At 40.2% G+C, this 12981-nt stretch overlaps 1 protein-coding gene across 2 annotated transcripts in view; it reads right to left on the bottom strand.

Moving 5' to 3' along the window:
* Positions 1 to 371: 371 nt before the first annotated feature.
* cwc27 (CWC27 spliceosome associated cyclophilin) overlaps positions 372 to 12981 on the bottom strand; it is a 31785-nt gene continuing 19175 nt past the window's right edge. The window contains exons 12-14 of one of the 2 annotated variants that reach the window (XM_026173128.2): positions 6400 to 6509; positions 6193 to 6296; positions 372 to 869 (exon numbers count right to left, since the gene is read on the bottom strand). In XM_026173128.2, coding sequence (XP_026028913.1) covers positions 707 to 869; positions 6193 to 6296; positions 6400 to 6509 — 377 coding nt within the window. In that variant the 3' untranslated portion in view covers positions 372 to 706. Of the gene's footprint in view, positions 870 to 3328; positions 4037 to 6192; positions 6297 to 6399; positions 6510 to 12981 lie in introns of those variants that run through there. The other variant, XM_080304128.1, reaches the window with a different exon arrangement.

Here is a 12981-nt window from a genome sequence, read left to right on the forward strand (position 1 = left end):
GCAAGCATTTTTTGTGCAAGTATTCTTGTGGTCTATATGCCTTACTTGTCCCAGACTGGCTGAAAGCTAAGTGAATAGTAGGGTGTCCACACAAGAGATTTACTTGCATATTTGCTCAAACTAAATCTGAAGAAACACTTGAATGTGGAAGTCAGCCATAGCACCAGTGCAAGCAGAGGATGGATGAGCTGTCCAAACACGAATAGTTGATGCCAGATGGAAAGAAGAGAGTGGGCACATACACCAGGTTTTATAGCCCTTCCATGTAAGCAAGAAAGGCCTCACAAACTGCATTAGAGTATCAATTTATCCTGAAAAATGGCTCCTTAGTGATACATTTGTTTAAAATCAAACAGAACAGAGTCATTACAGGCTGTTTATGATTGGTATTTATTTTTCTAACAAAGGCTCACATTTAACTGTAAACAGAAAATACAAAGTCATATAAATGAACATTACATGTAAGGTTCACTATTTTTTTTCTCCTGATGAGTAACTGTTCAGGTGAAGCTGTGAAGAAGCCGTTTCCTCACAGAAAACGGGGACATCGTGTTTTCTGCTCAGCATCCTCATTTGTAATGTTCGCACCAGGAAATGGTTCAACAAAGCCGGGTTTGAAGCAATGAAAAGGTAGACTGCCAGGATGCTGTACGGCCAGTTTTGGTTTTAGTCACATGGCTTCGGCACGACCTATGACCTTGTGACCTCACCTCTTGGCCTTCTTTTCTTTCAGGATCTTCTTGCTCTCCTCTCTCCTGCGTTTGTTAACGGGGTTGCGTGGGTCATAGATCTCAAAGGTGTCCTCATCCTGCATGTTGGCATCCTTGACTTTTCTGCTTTGCTCATCAAACTGCAGAACATGGGCCATCCTAAATCAGACAAAGAGAGGAGGTGGAGAGAGTTCAAAGAACAGCAGGACAGGATCCACTAAATCACTGCTCTGTGGAACCGTTACCTAGAGGCCAGTTTCTCTTTTGCTTTGAGAAGTTTCATAACAACAATTAGTTGAAGCAGGGGAAAATAACTACTTGATCTCCTGCTGAATTCATAAGCTTGCTCACACAAAGAAATTAACAGTCTTTAATTTTTATGGTTGCTTCATTTTAATGGAAAGAGACAGGATATAAACCAAAAATCCAGAAAAAAATATTACATAAAAATTATAAATGGATTTACATTTCATTGAGTGAAATAACTACTCGATGCCATACAACCCAGCTAGAATTTGGGCTCCTGCAGATCGGCTCTGTGGCTGTGTGGGAAAGAATCAATTACAGATACTCCTGATAGGTGGCTGTAGCTCAGGAGGTAGACAGAGGTCATCTACCAATATGAAGGTTGGTGGTTCAGTCCTTCGGGCAAGATACTGAACCTTTAGTTGCACTCCAATGTGATCATTGGAGTGTGAAAATGTGTGAATGTTAAATAGAAAGCATTTAGGCATAGAAAATAGTGCTTGTATGAATGTGTTTTGCATAGCATAGCTGCAATGGCATCACCATTGGGTAAAACCAAAGAGGGTGGCAGGAACAAGTCTGTAGACCTACACAAGACTGGAATGGATTACAAGATCAAGAAGCTGGTTGAAAAGGTGCAAACGGGGCTGTGGCCCCCCCACACCCTCTAGCAGATCATTACATGAAGGAACCTTTTAAAAAAACAAGCGCGTCCATGCTCACAGGTGTACACACGGGTGATCACACCCACAAACTACACCCTTTTTGGCTCCTACCTCAAAGCACACTGTGTTCTGTTGATCTTATGTGCTGCACAATAATGTTTAATATTTAGTATTTACTGTCATATTCCCATATATCATTGTGATGTTGTTTATTCTATTACTCTTGTTCTCTTCTGCTTGTTTTCTTTTTTCTTTCTCAGCAGGTGACTGATATATGCATTTTTTTCTTCTTCTTTTTTTTTCCTGCTCATTCTGTTGGTTTTTGTCTTTTGCCCTTCTCCCCGTCCCTCTTCTCAGCTGTTTCTCTTTCCCTCTTTCTTTCTCCCCTTCTTTCCCCCAGTCAAGTCTGTCCCGTATTCAGTAAGTGAAAATAAAATGAACAATAAAAGGTGAATCAAATGGACCATTACGGCAAGGCTGGGATGGTCAATTTGGTAAAGTAAATCCGTTGGGCATCTTTCTTTGCCTTTAGACAACAATTCTGATGGCAAAAGAGCCAAACGGGACAGGCAAAAAAAAGAAAAAGAAAAGAAAAGGTGCAAACTGTTGACAATCAATCGTCCTTTGGTCAGATGAAACCAAAATCGAGCTCTCTGGCAGATAATTACACACTAATCAACGTATATTTTGAAACTACAACATTATTCTATCTATTTAAGGATCTGAAAGGATTACTTAATAAACCTTTAAACCCAGTTGAAATGTTAAATCAAGACTAAGAGTCTAATTTGTCAATATAATAGTGTTCTTTAAACGGTAGCTAAAATGACTTAAATAGATGCTCTAAAATCACCAGTGTTTTTTGACATTAAGCCTATAGTATTGTGTTTATTTACCTAGTGTGGCTTACCCTCACTGTGGCTTTCCAAAAAACCAGATACAAGGAGGAGGGCATTTCCCAACAAAAAAAAAATACCAAGGTGAAGTCCAAGGGGGCTTAACCCTAGTGACTCTGGTGGTCCTCTAACTTTGCTACAGTTTTTCCACAGACCCACACATTAGCACTCTAACACAAAGAACTGACATAATAATCATGGTTAACTTGCATTCACATTCTTCTTAGCCTCATTTCCTGAGCTGAGAAGTAATTTTCCCAGCTTCAAGTCTTTTTCAAAATGTAAAAAAGGCAAAAATGCAAAACTGTAATCACTACATTTTTATCTTAATCGGTAATGGTTCCAGTTAGTTTTGCAGCATAGCTGCAATGGCAGTGAATGGCACAGTTCCCTCGCAGCAAGGTTTGCATTTTTAACCTGCTGGTAAGCTTTGGGCCTTTATCTGTGGAGTTTCATGGTCTCCATCATCCCCAGGTACTCCAGCTTTGTCCAGCAGTTAACCTTTAGGATAACTGGTAGTTCTAAAATGACTGGCTTAATTGTTGTTGTGAACCTGAATTCACACAAGAGTACATCATTACAATGTTTTAAGCATTTTAAGCATCACTTTAAGCATGTTAACTTGTGCCTAATTATGGCCTCACAGGGTTGCTGCAAAGGTGGCTTTACACTGTAACTGGTTCAGAACTGGTTGTGTGATACTCAGATACCTTTATAAACTATTACCCCCCCCCCCATCTCCCCCCGGTGCTGGTACTGGAATTGGGGGAAGGGAAAGTAAAATATAAACCACACACACCCACCATATAGGTACAGTGCTTTAGTGTTTTATTTAATTTTTTAAAAAATCTATTAGACAACCTGTCATAAAAAGACGACGACACAACTTTTAGAAATCTGTCAAAAACTGGTTTAAAACTTGAGATTTAATTAGGGAAATAAACTGAATTCATGTATGAAAACCCAAACTTGAGCTGGTACACATATTATGTGCATTATTTGAGTCAATCCTTCGATGAAAAATACCAACCAACATTACATGGTGGAACAATTGTGGCGCCAAATTCTATTTACAATCAGCTCATGCTATGCTTGTCGTATGAAACCAGAGCAAACCAGAGGAAATGCAAACGTAGTTTTGTTCATACCTAAAATAAGAAAATCTTTAAATGTTTCCTTCAAAGTTCACGATTAACAGATTGTTTCAGTGTGTTTCCACATGCCTGTATTAAAAAAACAAAACTCCATGCTGTAAACTTAAACAAGGGTTGTTCTAGCGTGCATGACCTCTTCTACGTGTCTGTGCGGTTAGGGTGTTTTAGTATGTTGGTGCGATCTGGATTTTCTCCTGTGTTCATTTGAAATCGGCAGGAGTTGTGACAGCTCATCTAGAATGCCACGGTTAGACTCTGGCAGGCCCTGAGGACTCCTGCTGCGTGAGCATGCCGCCTCTGATAATTTGTCTAGCAGTCTCTGTGATGACAGTCTGCCGGTCATACAGCCTCAGAGTCATCCAGCTCTGAAACATGATGTGGAAAGGCAGCGTTAGGGGCTTAACCGCTGTGCTGCCATAACGCGAGTCTACAGAAGCTTTTCCTCTATTTATTTGTCTTGCATTCTTTTTACTCAAGCAGGGGGTGGGATTTACTGAATATGGAGGAATGGTGAAAGCAATGGAGGGCTCTTTGCTTTGAGAGAGTGGGCTCTGAGGTTGTGTGTTAGCAAAGCAGAAGGAGTTGGGGGAGGAGGGGGCTGTAGAGGGAGAGTCAGAATTTGGAGACACAGACACAGATGGAATAGTTTACCTCCTCTGGCCCAGACTTGACTTCCAATGTCTGACCTGTTGTAACCCACATTCTGTTCGCAGTACTCCTAGAGTGGCACAGACTTCCCCACTGGTATTTTTCTAGGACTGCTATGCTACTGCCCCGTCCCTCCTTTCTCACCATACCTGGCAGGGGCAACACCGTGAGGTGTCTACAGCCGGGAGAGGCCAGCCAAGGCTTCTCTCAAATTCATTAGGACCCCCACATATGCACGCTGACACACAAACGCACACCCAGACTGAACTTCAAGGAGGCTTCTTAAGACTAATAGGAACTACAGATTTTGTTATTCTAAATCTCTTGCACACAGACACTTTGCTCACGTTCAAACACATGGTATTCATTTCAAACCCTCACTCTGTGCAGTTAGACTTTGAGATCTTTGGTGAAAAACAGAATATGAGAGGAAAACACACAGTCAGGCCTGATTTCCTGATGGCCAATCTGGTGGCTGTGGCTTGAAATCCCAACGTGACACACATACACAAGCACACAACCTGAACTTTCACACACATTTATCAGAACTTGGAGTGAGCTTTAGATCTTATAGAGTTCAGGTTCATCTGTACAAGGAAGGATTTTGTTTTTCCAGTGTCTCATGTTTGTTGCTCCTGATATTATGTTGTCTTTTAGCGATAGTCATCATAATATCAATGAAATAATAAAACATCTTTTTTCTAGTTAGCCTGTCATGCTTAAACTTCACTGTCCACAAAATGGTGTGTATGCCGGACTGCTTCTTGGGCTCTGGGAGGACTGATGTGCTCACGTATTGCTCAGAGTTTCTACTATTATTGACTGCAGTGAACAGTGAATTTAAGTTATAGACCAATGATGTGGTACTTTTCTTTTCTTGATATAGAATCAGCATTTCTGTTAACAGTTGGACAAGTAAGTTTGTTCATTATATTAAAGTAGTCTAACCAGAGAAAACGAAAAACATGGACAAAGATTCCCTGTCAGAAAAATGAAGCCACTGCGGAAGTGCCTTAAAAACTGCATTCTGTCTTAAAGCCACCAGATGGCGATAGCTGGGGTTGCAAACGTCCAGCCCGAGCCTTTTCCCTCCATAGAAAGCTATGGGGGTGGGCGGAGACAAGGCTTTCTTTGTTGACCTTTTTGCTCATACCATGTTTTGCTCATTGACTTGTCAGTCACAAACCATCTGCCGATGAGTCAGTGGTTTTACACTCAGACCCACCTCTTCTTGTTACATCAGTTTTTCTTGCAACCAAGATGTTGATGGCGGAAAACGGTAATCTCGAAAAATGGGAATCCAGACACCAGTGGCTGACATCATATTACTTTATTACTGTCTATGAGTATAACACTATAATCAGCAAGTTTTAACTAAAAAAATAACCAAAAGCAACATTTAAATGAAAATTTAACCGTCTTCCATTTAATCTTTTAAATGTCTTCAAATTTTAAAGAACTAAATAGTCATTTTTAACATAATTGTGTCAGGCCAGGGTCCTTCTGTGTGGAGTTTGCATGTTCTCCCCATGCTTGTGTGGGTTCTCTCCAGGTACTTCAGCTTCCTCCCACAGTCCAAAAACATGCAGTTAGCGGGGTTAGGTTAATTGGAAATACTAAATTGCCCAATGCGGGAGTAAATGTGAGTGCGAATGGTAGCCCTGTGACAGACTGGCGACCTGTCCAGGGTGTATCCTGCCTCTCACCCTAAGACAGGTGGGATAGGCTCATGATCATGCTTGACTTTGCTTTATTCAGTTGCATAAATTGAAATAAATGAACAATGTCTGGATTCTTTCCTAAAAGATGACCATGAAAGAAGAAAATGAAAATATCCCGCTCATTTATCTCGAATAGTGTCAAGCTCACTGACCATCCTTTGTCATCATCCTCTGCCAGCTCCTCCATGTCCTCCTGTGGACCCTCAGTGATGGCCGATGACAGCTTGGACTTGAAGCTGTTGAGCAGGGCCAGCGTCTACCGTAAAGATCAGACATCATTAAAACACATGTTAACAACTACAGAATTTACAGTCTATTTCAATTTCAGTAATTTAGTGCAACAAATTGTGCCCTCTTGCCTGTTCTTCTCTGCTTGAGCCTTTTTTCAGTTTTCGGTTCTTGAGCCCTTCATATTTCTTTCTTCCCTCCAAGTACTCAGCCACAGCTTCACTGGTTGGCTTTTTCTCCACTTTAGAGAGTCAAAAGAGACAAAGTAGACAGCTGTTATAGCAGCAAAGCAAGAAATCAGACAAATCTTAACTAACAACTTGAGAAATCTCTGCATGTCCGTACTTCCAACTGTTCTTTACCTATCTCAACAACTGTTTATCCAAACCACTTCAAGCTTGCAGGCTGTGTTGCCAAGGAAATGAGTTAAGTGCACTGCCAAGTTTGAGCTTGTTTGGATGAGCGACTCTGGCCTGAGGGAGCCAGAATGAAAGCCGGCCAAGAAGTTTTAACTTTTACAAAATTACATTATTTGGATGGTCTAAAATTCAAACTGGTTCATGCAAAGATAACTGGAGAGGTTTTTAATAATAGTCTTTGTTTTCCTCTTTTTGACCACTTGTGAAACTGTTCCTAAACTGAACAGAATTCAGGGATGTTTTACCAGATTTAAAATAAATGAATAAATATTTATTTTTAGATGTTCAGTTTTAAGTGTAATTAACTGCTACTTAACAAACGACAGGTTAAAAAAAAAAAAAAACAAAAAAAAAAAAACACAGAACAAGAGCAGCAAGAAAACATAAAAGGAAAAGCCTTCACAGATGCTGCTGTACATGCTCCATGACCATGATTACCAGAAAACTGAAAAGATAGTCCGTCCATCTCAGACTGTCATGCTCTGTACGTATCCATGCTATTGCTCACCATCACAAAGAAGGAATTAAATAATCATCCCTTATTTTTTTCCTGATCAAAGATGACATACGTAACGAGCCTTAAGATTTAACCGAGTCAGTTAAATTTTAGCACAGATTAGAGCAAGTGTGAACCACATTCAGCTGATTTGAGAGGAGTGAAGGTCACTTAACTGGTCCTACTGAAATATTATCAAGGAATTAAAAAAAATCTATTATTATTATTATTTTTTAATGATTATAGAAGGTGACAAATGTAAGGAAAATAGTGGTTTGCACAATCTCCAAGTGTCTGAACCTGTTTGAAAGGACTGAACAGGAGTACATTTTAAAATTATTTTTTAAATTAAGCAGTTTATTTGAAGATCAAAAGCTCTTTTTAAACTTTTGAATTCAAATAAGACAAAGAGACTCATTATTTTGTTGTTTTATTATTAGCGTATCCTCCAGTTGATAATGAAAACTATAAATGTCGAAATACTGCACTGACTGTACTTAACAGCCTTTGTTGACTACAAACAGAAACTGATACAACTGTTAGGCTACTTCAAAATATACTAGACTAAATTATAACGTATGTGGAACTTGACTTGCAGGAGCCGGAGATTCTTTAGCTAATCATCGCTGATCTCTAATGTGGAAATAAAGCTGCACTGAAAAGAAGAGGATTAATCATGTTGTTGATTCATTCTTTTTTGCTTTTTTCTGTTTCACATCACCGGCTGGACAAAACCCATGAACTGAAAAAAAAAACCCCACTTAATAAAGCTTCTTAAATGTAAATATTTTTATTTTTCATAATCTTCTGAAAACTGAAGCAGTTTTAGACTGCAAGTCAGACAAAACAGCACCAAAAATGGTGTATAAAGATGCCACCCTGGATTTTTACTTCTTTATACAGTGGGGCAAAAAAGTATTTAGTCAGCCACCGATTGTGCAAGTTCCCCCACTTAAAATGATGACAGAGGTCAGTAATTTGCACCAGAGGTACACTTCAACTGTGAGAGACAGAATGTGAAAAAAAAAAATCCATGAATCCACATGGTAGGATTTGTAAAGAATTTATTTGTAAATCAGGGTGGAAAATAAGTATTTGGTCAATAACAAAAATACAACTCAATACTTTGTAACATAACCTTTGTTGGCAATAACAGAGGTCAAACGTTTACTATAGGTCTTTACCAGGTTTGCACACACAGTAGCTGGTATTTTGGCCCATTCCTCCATGCAGATCTTCTCGAGAGCAGTGATGTTTTGGGGCTGTCGCCGAGCAACACGGACTTTCAACTCCCGCCACAGATTTTCTATGGGGTTGAGGTCTGGAGACTGGCTAGGCCACTCCAGGACTTTCAAATGCTTCTTACGGAGCCACTCCTTTGTTGCCCGGGCGGTGTGTTTTGGATCATTGTCATGTTGGAAGACCCAGCCTCGTTTCATCTTCAAAGTTCTCACTGATGGAAGGAGGTTTTGGCTCAAAATCTCACGATACATGGCCCCATTCATTCTGTCCTTAACACGGATCAGTCGTCCTGTCCCCTTGGCAGAAAAACAGCCCCATAGCATGATGTTTCCACCCCCATGCTTCACAGTAGGTATGGTGTTCTTGGGATGCAACTCAGTATTCTTCTTCCTCCAAACACGACGAGTTGAGTTTATACCAAAATGTTCTACTTTGGTTTCATCTGACCACATGACATTCTCCCAATCCTCTGCTGTATCATCCATGTGCTCTCTGGCAAACTTCAGACGGGCCTGGACATGCACTGGCTTCAGCAGCGGAACACGTCTGGCACTGCGGGATTTGATTCCCTGCCGTTGTAGTGTGTTACTGAGGGTGACCTTTGTTACTTTGGTCCCAGCTCTCTGCAGGTCATTCACCAGGTCCCCCCGTGTGGTTCTGGGATCTTTGCTCACCGTTCTCATGATCATTTTGACCCCACGGGATGAGATCTTGCGTGGAGCCCCAGATCGAGGGAGATTATCAGTGGTCTTGTATGTCTTCCATTTTCTGATGATTGCTCCCACAGTTGATTTTTTTCACACCAAGCTGCTTGCCTATTGTAGATTCACTGTTCCCAGTCTGGTGCAGGTCTACAATACTTTTCCTGGTGTCCTTCCAAAGCTCTTTGGTCTTGGCCATGGCGGAGTTTGGAGTCTGACTGTTTGAGGCTGTGGACAGGTGTCTTTTATACAGATGATGAGTTCAAACAGGTGCCATTCATACAGGTAACGAGTGGGGGACAGAAAAGCTTCTTACAGAAGACGTTACAGGTCTGTGAGAGCCAGAGATTTTCCTTGTTTGAGGTGACCAAATACTTATTTTCCACCCTGATTTACGAATAAATTCTTTACAAATCCTACCATGTGGATTCATGGATTTTTTTTCACATTCTGTCTCTCACAGTTGAAGTGTACCTCTGGTGCAAATTACTGACCTCTGTCATCATTTTAAGTGGGGGAACTTGCACAATCGGTGGCTGACTAAATACTTTTTTGCCCCACTGTATGTTCTATGTTTTGTCTAATTTACAGACATAAAATATAAGTGAGAGCACAACCAACTGAACTAACTGATAATGAAGATATTCCTTAGTTTCATCTCTAATACAAATAAAAGGAAGGAAACTAGACTGTAGCCGTCTAATGCAACAGATGTACTGTATGAGCTGTGTGTGTCACAAAGTACAGACAGAGAGGGTAAAATCACAGTATGCTGGGAATACTTTTCCACCAAACTGTCCTCTCTGCAGTATGTGTGAAAAATTCTCTCATCGTGAATAGAAGGAGAGACAATCAGCGTGCTGACATCGGTGTCTCATGCAGTTAATGTGCTTCTGTAAATCTCAGAGTTCAGGCGTACAGTCTGTGAAGTCACAGAGTGGCAGACAGTGAGCACAGTCTGCTGGCTGTCTGAGCACTTTCTTTCCACAACAAAATGTGATGTCACACACAGACACAAGCCCCAGATCACCGTCACCTCACTCGCCAAGCTGTGCCACTCCTGACTGGATGCTCTGACATATTCAGCTGCACTAAATAAATGATGCAACAGAGAAAACACACGAGGCCCCTGCTTGTCATTTAGGAGAGAGCTGCTATTTTATGAGTTCATGAGACAACATATTTCCCAAAATAAACTAACAGAACAACAAAGAACTTAAGGCAGGCATATGAACCAGACCTTACTGAAAAGCTTGTTTAAATGACCCAAGCATGCACAACTAACTAGAGACTATACCAACTGAAACCCTTAAATATCCTCCTGAGAACCAGGCTGTTCATTTATGTCCTCTGTAATGGATATTTGTTTTTGGTCTATATCTTTTGACTTATTTCAGGTAACCTACTAAGTCCTAAAGTACTAAATAGAGGAGCTTTCCATTGATATCGCATGTGTTTGAGTGGCGTCTTTTAGCTGTAAAAGAAGAAAGAAATCACAAAAAAGTGCAATGGGGAGATTCCCTTTTCCTTGGTTCTCAGGAGAATATGATTAAAAAAAATAGAATAACAAACTGGACAGGTCATGTTTCATGTAAGTCATTGGTCAATCTTGGTTTGAATAAAAGACAAATACAAATGTGTTATAACTACAAAAAGAAAAAGAAAAAAAAACTATTTGTGTGTCTTTAAACAATAATTCATTATGCACTTTAAGAAAATTAGAAGGAGTTGCTCCAAACCAAATGTTAAGACATCGCCCTCCCTGGGCCTGGGTCTGCCGGAGGTTTTATCTTGTTAAAAGGGAGTTTTTCCTTCCCACTGTCACCAACTGCTCAAAGGGAGTTGTCTGATGTTTCTCTCTTTACTTTACAATATAAAGCACCTTGAAGTAACTGTTGTTGTGATTTGGTGCTATACAAACAAAAACTGAACTGAATAATGTAACTTGCTTCGTGGTACAGTACAGCTGATTCAAGAAGTGAGTGCTTCAGTTTTGGTGAGTGAAATTCTGGTGGATCCTTTGCAAATAACGCCAAATAAGAAATCACTTAATTTCCAAACCAAATGCACACAGATCACAAAAAAAGGGGGGAAAAAATCAAAGTATAACACTTTCCCCCACTTGACTGGTGTCATTACTGAAGTCTGTTGTGCTGCTTAGAGGGGCAGCCCTTTTTCTGACTTGATTTATGACACAAACACGTGATCTTCCTCCATCTCTTGCCCAGTCACCTCTGCTGCAACCTATGACATGCCGGATGCTGACTGATGATGCCCTGAGGTCATGCGCGAAGAACACACATCCCTTCTCCAGCTGTTGTCACTGACTATCCCTGAGTTTGATGACATTTTAAATTATATTCCTCCCCTTTCCTGTCACCTGGGATCTAGAGAGCTACAAATCAAGCTGCTGTTATAGCAACCGAGGTGTGTTGTGGACGACAAACGCCCCTTTTACAGGATCAAGTTTTCCCCATTCTCTGTTAAACAATCAGGAGTTTTTAACAAAGTCCAAGTGGCACAATAAGAAGTAATAAATACAGGTAGTTAAACTGAGTAAACTGTGTAAACTTAAAAGCTGCTCTGCTGATTGTTTAAAAAGAAACACAAAAAAACCTCTCTGAAATGAATTTTTAGATGGCTTTGTGTTGCTGTTGTATAGATGCATGACACATGCCTTACTAAAGTAACCACAATTCAGTGATATACTGCCTTTTGTGATTCATAAACAAAATTAAGCAAGGCATTACGAAAACTAAAGGGACTCCATCATTGAGAGTACATGCAAGAAATGATGTGCTTGTGATTTACTTGCATCACTTTGTAGCTGATGATTGGTAACTAGTGGACATCCCAGGCTCCTGTTGCCTAGGTAAGCCTCTAATTTATACTACTCTATCATATGTCCCCTACTGGCAGGTTTCAGAGTCGTTGGCAATTCAGATTCAATTCCCTGACTTGCATTGCTCTGTACCTGCTGGTTGCTAGCGAACATTTTTGTCTCGAGTTGCCTAGGTAACCCTCTAATTGGCAGTAGGTTCAATTGCTTGCCTCAAAGCAGAGAAATGTTTAAGTGGCAACATAATGTTTCTGGTGGTTATGTTGCCCGTTGTCACTGAATGTTATCAGTTTTCTGTGTCCTCTGGTCACCATGTTGTACTTGTACTTGCTTCCTGGGTGTCATTGAGATGACATAATAGATGTTTTTACTGTAATCAAACAGTAAAAACATCTAATTTGATCGCATGCTATCAAATTAGGAAAATATCTGACTAAAAAAAGAAAAAAAACAAGGCAATAAGTTACCTTATTTTATCTGAGCAGTGCTTTTGAGGGTTTAAAGTGGATGAAAATACCAGAGATGTGTTTTGAAAAAAAACAATCAAGCTGGTCTAAGACACCCAGTTGATCTGCTGAGCAGTTAAAATAATAATTCCAATCACAGTATTTGGCATTTCATATAGCATTCAATTGATACATGTCCTAAAAATGAACAACATGACTGACAAGCCACCAGTGTAATACAACGCCAGGAATACACACGCAGACCTGTATAATATCTAAGTGGGATACAGTATGCTGCCACATCATTTTAGAGGGTTTTGAATGGACAGTAGTTTCAGAATGCCTCTCTTATTTTTGGCTCTGGTACCCAGTGGTCATGCCAAGAAAGAGAAATCCAGACTGCAGGAACATGCTATAATTTCTGTGAAAGCTGAAGAGAAAACTGAAGTGATGATTGTGATGAACTAAACTGTGTGTTAAAGGTGAATTCTGAAGAGACGGTTTGCATTTCAGGCCAATCAAGTTTAATGCCAGGCACAACGGTGAGTGAGGATAATGAATGGACACAGA

Source organism: Astatotilapia calliptera, chromosome 7 (assembly GCF_964374335.1).
Source record: "Astatotilapia calliptera chromosome 7, fAstCal68.1, whole genome shotgun sequence".
NCBI classification, from domain to species: domain Eukaryota; kingdom Metazoa; phylum Chordata; class Actinopteri; order Cichliformes; family Cichlidae; genus Astatotilapia; species Astatotilapia calliptera.